The sequence below is a fragment of the Neovison vison genome, chromosome 2, assembly GCF_020171115.1.
Source record: "Neovison vison isolate M4711 chromosome 2, ASM_NN_V1, whole genome shotgun sequence".
NCBI classification, from domain to species: Eukaryota; Metazoa; Chordata; class Mammalia; order Carnivora; family Mustelidae; genus Neogale; species Neogale vison.
The window spans coordinates 228,654,773-228,664,827 of NC_058092.1; the positions used below are offsets into that span (position 1 = coordinate 228,654,773).

Here is a 10,055-nt window from a genome sequence, read left to right on the forward strand (position 1 = left end):
TCTAGAATGGAACTGCATGAAGTAAGGAGGTTGTCTTTCCTTGTTCACCCTAGTGCCTCCAAAACAGCATGGGGCATGTGGCAAGCACTCGGGATTTACTGAAATAACGATTAAATGCTTCTGTCTCTCTCTTGTCGGAACCTGAGTTCTTTGGGTGTAGAGCCGGTGTCTTACTCGTTTTTGTGGGCCCTGAGTTCAATGCTCCAAAAATGCTGGCTGATAAAATTAGAAAAAAACTAGAGCCCTGTAATATAAGCTGAGCCAACAATTAATGATATTATACATGCAAATATTTTAAAATATGTTTATTATATACTTTACATTGAGCATTTCAGAAAAGAATTCCAATGATTTCAAAATACAATTTGATAAATAGCCTTTATAATTACACCCAATCAATATCTAGAATTGTATATAGACTCTATGCAGCTAACAACTACAGAACAATTTTAATCTCAGGGAAGAGAGACATGCACGATCACTGAAGTCACTTTGCCAGAGTGGTTTTTTTTTGGTTGTTTTAAAGATTTATTTATTTATTTGTTTGACAGAGATCACAAGTAGGCTGAGAGGCAGGCAGAGACAGAGGGAAGCAGGCTCCCTGCGGAGCTTGATCCCCATCCAGGACCGTGGGATCATGACCTGAGCCCAAGGCAGAGGCTTTAACCCACTGAGCTCCCCAGGCGCCCCCCAGAGTGTTTTTTTAAAAAAACATGATTCACATTTGTTTCAAGTACACATACATCCATTGTAAGAGTTAAATTAGACCATTGATGTTAACACCTTAAAACTATGTATGATCTTTGTCACCTTAAAAGAAAATTCAGTTTAGTACAAAGAAATTCAAGAAGAAATTTCAGGACCCTTGATCAGAAGCTTCGGTGTGTGTTGTACTATTCTGGTGTACATAAAGGTTCAAGTAAGACCAACAAAGAATGTTTCCTTTTCCCACTGAAGACACAATCAAAGGAACAGGTGAACCAGCATCCTATAAACTAGTCAGCCATATAAACCAATAAAGGACGCTCTATGTGTGTGAGGACATTTAAAAGCCTCCGCCAATGTTACAAAAACAAAACATTTAGAGTATTACTTATGAGTACAAGCATAATTGTTTTGTCTTCTATAAATAATCATCTTTGAAATGCTCAAAGTGAGTTCCAGCTGTGGCTCTCTCCTGACGTGAGAAGAGGTGGGTTCACACAGGATGATCTACTGATTCACCTTCTCAAAGTATTCTTTGGAAGCAGTTGGATGTGGCTTGATCTGAAAATGCAAAAACATTTAATTAGGGAGCTGACTACAAGATAACAGTCTCAAAAATGAGTAAAAAGCTTGCAGTTTTTGATCCAAAGTTCTTTAACTTTTTAAAGCGTGGTCCATTTCCTTTAAAAGATGGATGAAGGTTACATCAAGTCTGCCTGATTCCGGGTCCCGCCCCAACCCCTGCCCCTTGGCAGCCTCACCCACTTGCGCCCCGTCTGCACCCTTGCTCCAAGGATGGGCTCCTCTTATAGGTGCTCTAGGCCAGCAGCCCTGGAGGCAGTGAGGGCCTGGGACCCTGTGCTGGGGTCTCACTGCTTTTGGAAAGGAAACCTACCGTAGGAGAATCCGGGGTCCAGTTCGCTGGGCAGACTTCTCCATGGGTTTCCACAAACTGGAATGCCTTCACCAGGCGCAGGGTCTCTTCCACACTTCGGCCCACAGGGAGATCGTTGACACTCAAATGCTTGATGATGCCATTGGGGTCAACGATGAAGAGGCCTCTGCATCAGGATTTACCCCCATTAGTACCTCAGTGCCACCACAACGACAAACTCTAACTTCTACCCGCTTCGGTCCTTAATTCTCCTCCATAAAGCATTAAACTCAACCATATGCTTAAACAAGGGGCCTTCCTTGTTACACTAACAGCTAATCATTTCTTACTGATGACGCACCACACACAGGGGAGACTGGACCAGGCCAACGTGGAAAACGGGCAGTATTTCCCACAGAGAAAAGTTACACAGAGTCTAAAAGTCACAGAGAGCAAAGAATTCTTTAACTCATTAGTGATTTGGGTGTTCTTTGGGCTGCTGTATCAAATGCTGGCAAGAAACCAGAGGCAGAGGGGAAGAAACAGAGGTGTACTTTATCTATATGCAGTAAATACTGATGAGATGAGTGAAATCTTGGGTAAATGGAGGGAAAAAATCCCCTGGGGAAATCTTTGCAGAAAGAATTTACTGGCCTTAAGTTTAGGCAGAGCATAACCCTAAAGGACAAACCGAGACTATTTAACACTTGGCAGCAGCATAATGAGACGACCTGGCCTGTGGTCTGCGTTCATCTTCCACACAAGTGCTGGGGTTACATGACACACGCAGATGTTTCAACCACAGGTTTTAACAGTCCGACTTAAAAGGGTGTGGCATTCCAAGTGTTAATTATGCAGGGAAAGTGCAAGTGAGAGAAAAAGGCAAGGTGAAAAGGCGCCACTTCCTCCCTGAGCCTGGCTGGGGGGGGGGGAAGTCGGGGGGGGGGGGCGTTGGGGAGGGGGGGCGTCTAGGCGTTAAGGCTCAAGGGTCCTGCTGCAAGCTTGACCGAGAGCAGAGCCAAGCTGGAGTCCACGGTGCGGGTGCAGGTACCGAGCTGGGACTGGGCTGGGCCCCCAGACTCTGGAAAGCAAGCCTTATCTTCCAAACCAGACTCGGCTACCTTCTCTTGTTAATCACAACAGTGAAACCAGCAGGGACCTATTGGCAAAATGAGCAAGACCTACAGGGAAGGGGGTCCTGGGAGGCCAAAGCCAGCACTCTTTTTCTCCTTCCCTTGCCAACTTTGTCAACGCCGGGCTTTACGTGTACTAAAGGAAGACAGAATCTCCCAGAATAAAAGGGGCCCAAGCTCCAAGTGGCTCCCAGAACTACAGGTCCAGGTGTCATCAAGGAGGAAAGCAGGCCAGAGGAGAGTGAGTTGATGTGACAAGAGAAGGTGAGCAGGTTAGCAGGTTCAAGCCGGCCCCCAGCAAAACTGTGAGGCACATCAGAGTGGGGTCCTTGGCTATTCCCTGGGGGTCAAGTTCTGACCAACCCCCGCTTTACTCAAGATACCACTGGAAGGCTTAAGGTCTAATCCTCCCACCCTCCGGCCCCCAGAAGGTTGTATCTGAATATGGGACCGTTAAAGATAGACAGCTTTGGGGCACCTGGGTGGCTCAGTGGGTTAAAGCCTCTGCCTCCGGCTCAGGTCATGATCCCAGGGTCCTGGGATTGAGCCCCAAGTTGGGCTCTCTGCTCAGTGGGGAACCTGCTTCCCTTCCTCTCTCTCTGCCTACTTGTAATCTCTGTCAAATAAATAAATAAAATCTTAAAAAAAAAAAAGACAACTTTCCCACTCAAAGGAATAAAGATCTAGCCACTGAATGAATGAGGACAGAAATGACATTCTGGGACAGAGGCCATAACGGCTACCAGGACCTGTGCGAAAATCTTCGGCTGCCTTAACTTACTTAGTCCCCACAACCAACCTGGGAGGTCCATTCTCATTTTAGTTATGGGAAACGGGACTCAAAGAGGTTCAGTAACTTGCCCAAAGTCATACAGCTGTTAAATAAATAGGTGAGTTAAAAAAAAGAAAAAAAAAATCAAACTCTGGTCTGATTCCAGGCTGGGACAAGATCTCGTCCATTCCACCACTCCAGCTCACTGACTCCTACAATCTGCTAGATTCCCCTTCTCGGGACATGTCAGGAGCGAGCCTCCCAGGAGAGAAGCTCCCAGGCAGTGCGGGCAAGCGCGACGGTGTGACCATCAAGACACACTGGTGTTCGGAAGGAGACACAGGGCGCTACGGGGGTCAGACACGTCTCCGCCATCCAGAGACTGCCAACACGCGCAGGAGGCTCTCTCGTCAGTGCTTACAAAAGGCTAAAGTGAATAAAGCTTTTTGGTTTTCAAAACACTCTACTGAGGGCTCTCGAAATCCTCTAAGAAGTGGGATGATACTGAACATAAAAAACCAAGTTTAAGTTTATAAGAAACAAGATCTTACCTCAGAGCAATTCCGGGGCCTTCCAACAGCACGCCATAGTCTCGGGAAATCTGTTTATTCAGATCTGACAAGAGCGCGATGTTCATGTGGCCCAAGCCGCCATTCTAACAAAGATGCAAACATGACTGGCTGTGACACCGTGTGCGCCCCCTGATCTCAGCCAAGTAAACTGATGTCTGAGGCCAACAAGAATGGTGACAGGTGGCAGCCACTGAGAACCAACAGTGGACTGAGCACTGCTCTTAACTCTGTTAACTCCCTTCCTCCTCCCAACCCTCCTGGAACATCGCCTCTCTTACATTTATGGAAACTGAGGCACACAAGAGTCAGGTAACTTGTTCCAGGTCACAGCTAGAAAGGGAGAGAGGCAGGATTTAAACCCAGCTAACACTGGAGACCTTCCTTTTCCTAATTCTTGATGTATTCTTTTACTTGAAGATTAACTTCTGTATCATAAAAATGGAAGCATAACAAAGACTGAATAAATTGGTATTGATAAACCAGTAACATGGCCAGAAAGTTTGATTCTCCCAAGTGTTTTCCAGCAGGAATAGTGGTCATGCAGAGGAGTGACCTCAGAGAACCTAACCAGCGTCCCACAAGCCATGCAGAGCATGTGGGATCTACAAGGTAACCACGAGAGAGGAGGCAGTGAAACCCCAACTGTCCCCACCCCCAACCCGGCTGAGCCTGTTCTCCGTTACAGTTTGTACCTGGAAAACACAAGTGTAGTGGGCACTAAATCCAGGTAATGTTAAGGGAGATAAGGACAGAGTTTGACAGAATCTGCCAGGAGCTTAGGAGCTACAAATAGCCCATTTCAGACTAGTCATGCTTTAACAACTTCTAGAGGAGTCTTTTATGGGATCTTTTCAGTTTTTAGGATCCTCGGTGCAAAGGCAGGGCCACTGAGGTTTATACCTTCCTTGGTGTGTTGACCCAGGCGAGATGGGTAAAGTGGGAATCCACTGAAACTGCAACAACTTCACAGTTCACGTCGTGAAATTCATTGGCTTTGTCGCTAAAAGCAACAATTTCCGTAGGACACACAAAGGTGCTAGAAAAAAAAGGGCAGAAATTCCCCTCAGAGAATTTAAAAGCAAGGATTTAAAATTTAAACAACAGGCAGCCTAAAAACTAGTTCAGCTTGCTTGAAGGTGAAAAAGGCAAAAACGGTTAGCCACCCTCACCAGACTCCCCTCTCCATTTTAAAAAAAATTTTTATTTAAAAAACTTATCTATTTGATAGAGAGAGGGAGAGAGAGAGAAAGCATGAGCATGGGGAGAAACAATGAGAGAAGCAGGCTCCCCACTGAGCAGGGAGCCTGATGCAGGGTTTGATCCCAGGACCCTAGGATTGTGACCTGAGCCAAAGGCAGATGCTTAACTGACTGAGCCACCCAGGGACCCCCTCACCTCTCCATTTAAGAATTGTATCAAAAAATGAGGGTGGGCAAGGGAAAAGAGGCATATTCTGAGAATAAAGCAGCAGCTTTATGAGAAAAATCATTTTATTATCTTAACTTTTCTTGTTTTCCTTCAGGCCAGTGAAAACTTCCTTATGGACTGGCTGATGGAAACCATGGCTCCAGAGCACATAAAATGAAGCCGCTGGGGCGCCTGAGTGGCTCAGTGGGTTAAGCCTCTGCCTTCAGCTCGGGTCATGATCTCAGGGTTCTGGGATCGAGTCCCGCATTGGGCTCTCTGCTCGGCGAGGAGCCTGCTTCCTCCTCTCTCTCTGCCTGCCTCTCTGCCTACTTGTGATCTCTGCCTGTCAAATAAATAAATAAAATCTTTAAAAAAAAAAAAAAAAAACCCAAAGCTGTGTCAAAACCTATTCCACTAAAAAGAATGCCACCCCCTCCTCTAAATTTATCAGATGAGCTGCAGATGCAGGCTGTACTCAGCAAGGCCACCAGTGATAAAAGGATCCAAAAGAACCCTTCCCTTGGCCAGAAGAGCAGCCAGAGATAGGAAATGTGAGGGCGGAAACAGGGACCTTAAATGACATTAAAGTATCGCAGAAATTAACACTTACAAGTCCAAAGGATAGAAGAAAAGCACCAAATATTTTCCCTTAAAGTCATCGAGGGTTAGGTCTTTGAACTCTCCATTGACAACGGCGGTGCCCTTAAAATAGGGTGCGTGCTGAGTGACGGCAGGAGCGTGGTATGAGGAACCTGAAGGAAGCCACACACACGTGTAGTTCATCATCTGCTAAACCACACACCTGACTTTATTCAAATTTCTCACAGTAATTAATTAGCAGTATAAATAAACTAAAAGGTTCAGTTCAACTCTACATCTTAGGTAATATCCCCCCCTTTCCACAGTTCTAGATGGTACACAAATCCAGTTTCAAGTACTATGGGGACTGAAAAGACTAAAAAGATGATGCCAGAAGATGGCAGGGACGAAATTAAGATAGAATTGAGGAGGAAAGGAGCCTAGGGATGGATTCTGAATACGGTTGGGATTTTGCCATGTTCAGACAGGACAGGGAAGAGGGAACAGGGCAGGTGAGGGAACAGCCCGGGGTAGTTTGAACAGAACAGAGAGCAGGTGTGTGTGGAAGGAAGCGTAAGAGACAAAGCATGAACAGCTCAAGGCCACACTCTGAGGGCCCTTAAATATCAGGCTAGAGTTTGTTATTATTTTTTAAAGATTTATGTGTGTGTGTGTGTGTGAGAGAGAGAGAGAAAACACAAGTTTTCTTGTGGGAAGGGAGGAGGAAGAAGCGGACTCCCCGCTGAGCAGAGCTGGTGGCACCTTGGGGCTCGATCCCAATCCCAGGACCCTGGAATCATGATCTGAACGGAGGCAAACCCTTAACCGCTTAACCAACTGAGCTACCCAGGCGCTCAGTTCTTAAAAGACTGTTCTTAAAAGGATTTGTTCTTAAAAGAAGTGATAGAGGAGTCACTGGAGATTTTCAGGTAAGAGTTGGAAGATGTAGTGGTGTTGGTGACCAACGAAGAAATGCGATACGGGGGCAGTCTGCCTCAGTCATTCTCAATCCTGACTGGAGGTTAGAATCATTCGGTGAGCCTTTAAAATATACTGATAAGGGGATTAAAAGGTATGAACTTCCAGTTACAGACAGAGGAGTGCAAGGTACAGCACAGTGAATACGGTTAATAAAACCATAACAACTTTGTATGGTGACAGATTGGTACCTAGGTTTATCATGGAGGTCAACACCTAACATATATAAATCTTGAATCACTTTGTTGTACATCTAAAACTAGCAATTGCAATGTCAACTATATTTAGATTAAAAAGCAAAACAAAACAAAATGATGTCCTGATCTCACCTCAGAAATTGACTTAATTTGTCTGGGGTGGGGAGTGGGGCAGCTGGGGTAGTGGTTTATTTTCAAAAGCTAATGGGTACTGAGTCTAATGGATAGCCAGGGTTCAGGGCCCGTGTTCTGAGATGGTGGTTCATATTACCTGGGTCAAACCAAGGCACAACACTTACTGGTGCTAAAAGCGAATTTTGCTTGACCAGAACCAGACCACAATACATTCGTCAGGCATGTTCTTCGGGAAGCAGCAGGTCTGAGGGCTGCAGAGGCAGAGATGCCCCAAGGAACAGCACTCATATGTCGGGCAATCTGGAAAGAGAAACACTTTATATTAGGAAGTAGCCTCAAGGCTGGCCCTGGGGAAGGGGCATTAGGCCACTGGTCGCCTCCACTCTCCTTGTTCCTGCGAACCAAACACCAACCCCCAGGCTCTAAGAGTACAGAATGAACCTCCATGTTCTTAACATTCCTTTCTGCTTCCTTCTTCAAGACTGCAAGAGGGGAGTGGGGAGATGTTGGTCAAAGTGTACAAAGCTGCAGTCATGTGGGATGAGTAAGCCTAGAGATCTACTGCAGGGGCATGATGACTGTACTTAATAATGCTGTATTTGCTAAGAGAGCAGACTTCAGGCACACTCGTCACACACAGAAAAGGTAATTATGTGAAGAGATGTTAGTGTGTAGTAATCATTTCATTATGTCTGTACCAAATCACATTGCACTGCTTAAACGTATATAACTTTTAAAAATATATACATTTTTTTAAAACCCTGCTAGGTAGAGGGGAATTATAAGACCATGAAGACTCCATGTTCTTAAGAACACAGAGGGTTCAAAAACCAAGGGGACTTGGTCGGGCCCTGTGTATTTACGCCCTTTACCAGCTTGATCTGCTAAGCCTGTTCTATCATGTCAAGGTTTTCCCAGAAAACACAAGGCCCCCGCAGACAAGCAAACAAGTAGAGCAAAGTTCACCCTCTGGGAAAATCCGTACAGCGCTCAACGGTACTGTTTGCTCAACTATAGTGTCCAGCATGACTCGGGAAGAAGAAAGCGCCTTGTGTTCAACCCCGCCAGGAGAAAGGGGAGAGAGAGGGGACCAAGACAGTGCTCGGCTTCGTCGGGAGGAGAGCGAGGGACAGACCTGGGGGATGGGAGGAGGGGAGTGCCTTTTGCACGGCCGCACTGTGTACTTTACCACCTTGGTGTCCGCCCACCAGGGAGGGGATGCTTACTGCAAAGCCTTGCTGCAGGCGTCCTTCTTTCTAGCTTTGGGAGAGGACAGTAAACTGAGGCTCGGAAAGGTGAAGTCACGTGTCCAAGGTCATAGAGTAGCTACAGAACAGGGAACAGGGGTCAGGGGTCCTGCCTCCAGGTCGAGGTGTCCAGGTGGAGGGAGGACTGCGGACCCCCGGCCTGGAGAGAGGAGCGATCAGGAGGACAGACGGGAGGGGCGGTTCTGCGCAGGCGCATTCCCCAGAAGCGAGGCCCCTGGGTCCGTTACCCGCTGGTGCCCTCCAAGAACGGTGAAAGGCCCCCAGACCGCAGGGAGCAGGATTCTGTCTGGAAAGCACGTGTCGGAGCCACTACTGTGTCTCCGCTCCTGTCCCCTGCCTGCAGCCACTCACCGAAGCCCGGAGAAATCTTCCCAATGCGGCCGCCATCTTCGGTGCGCGCGAGATTCGCGGGACTGGATGGGAAGAGGAGGAGAGGAGGAGGCGGGGCGCACGGGGGGCGGGTACGGGGCGGGGCCTCGGGGGGCGGGGCGGGGCCTCGGGGGCGGGGCGGGGCCTGGGCTGGAGCGGGGGCGGGAAAAGGTCTTCTCCACGTTTTCGCCGGGACTTTTGTCCAGGCAACTTAATTGTCGGGTGCCCCGGGCCCATTTCCGAGGAGAAAAGTCCTGCTGCGGCTTCTAAGTAACGAACTGCTTAGGAAAACAACACTTTGTTTCTAACTGTCGCCCCAACCTTGAAAGGGCTAATCCAGATGGGGAGTGTATAATGTTTATGGTTAACGTGTGTGGATGACGGTTTCTATCCGATCTGCAAAAGGTTTTTCTTACTGTTTAGGCCTCAGAGCCTTCTGGATTCTGCAGGAAATGGAATTAATTGTAATGCCATTTTTGTCTGTTAATAAGCCAAGTGGGTCAGACATGTCAAGTTTTTGGTGTTCTGAAAACCTTTGGGATGGTGTGTACTTGCATTTTGGCCTCTCTTCCCCAAATTGGGAGAACTGGGACAGATTTAAATTCCGTTTTCCGTCGATTAGTAAAGCCAAGTGCTCAGTGCTGAGCGTGGTACTTTGAAGTAAGCTCCTCAAACCCAGATAGAAATCACACGGTGGCCTTACGGTAAATGCACACTCTAAGTAGGTATTTTCCAGACCCCAGTCATTCCACTACCGACATAGTTTCTTGAGTCTGCATATATTATTTGCTATTTTCTTTTAGTTGACTCACTTTTGAAAACCATAAATGAATTTATTTGAAAGAAAATGTTAAGTAACTTAAATGGAAAAACCCTGTAACTTGCTATGACTAGAAAGTAATTAAATACGTTAGGGATGCCCAATCGGTTAATTGTCTTCCTTCAGCTCAGATCCTGATGTCCTGGGATTGAGTCCTGCCTGGGGCTCCTTGCTCAGCAGAGAGCTGCGTCTCCTTCCACCTGCTGCTCCCCGTGCTTGTGCTTATGCTCTCTCACTGATACATAA

General features: G+C 46.9%; 1 protein-coding gene across 1 annotated transcript; it reads right to left on the reverse strand.

Moving 5' to 3' along the window:
- Positions 1 to 947: 947 nt before the first annotated feature.
- Positions 948 to 9,059, reverse strand: PRDX3 (peroxiredoxin 3). The gene is made up of 7 exons (XM_044240619.1): positions 8,972 to 9,059; positions 7,517 to 7,652; positions 6,074 to 6,215; positions 4,957 to 5,092; positions 4,036 to 4,139; positions 1,601 to 1,766; positions 948 to 1,266 (listed from the first exon to the last, which is right to left on the reverse strand). The coding sequence occupies exons 1-7, from the start codon at positions 9,005 to 9,007 to the stop codon at positions 1,213 to 1,215; spliced, it is 774 nt and encodes a 257-aa protein (XP_044096554.1). The 5' UTR covers positions 9,008 to 9,059; the 3' UTR covers positions 948 to 1,212.
- Positions 9,060 to 10,055: the final 996 nt, after the last annotated feature.

Excerpts from the sequence above, each read along its gene's own strand:
- PRDX3 (XM_044240619.1), bottom strand. The coding sequence starts at position 9,007 with ATGGCGGCCGCATTGGGAAGATTTCTCCGGGCTTCG. Across the intron at positions 5,093-6,073 it reads TTCTTCTATCCTTTGGACTT|CACCTTTGTGTGTCCTACGG; the intron begins GTAAGTGTTAAT and ends TTTTTTTTCTAG. Across the intron at positions 1,267-1,600 it reads GGACCCCGGATTCTCCTACG|ATCAAGCCACATCCAACTGC; the intron begins GTAGGTTTCCTT and ends TTGCATTTTCAG.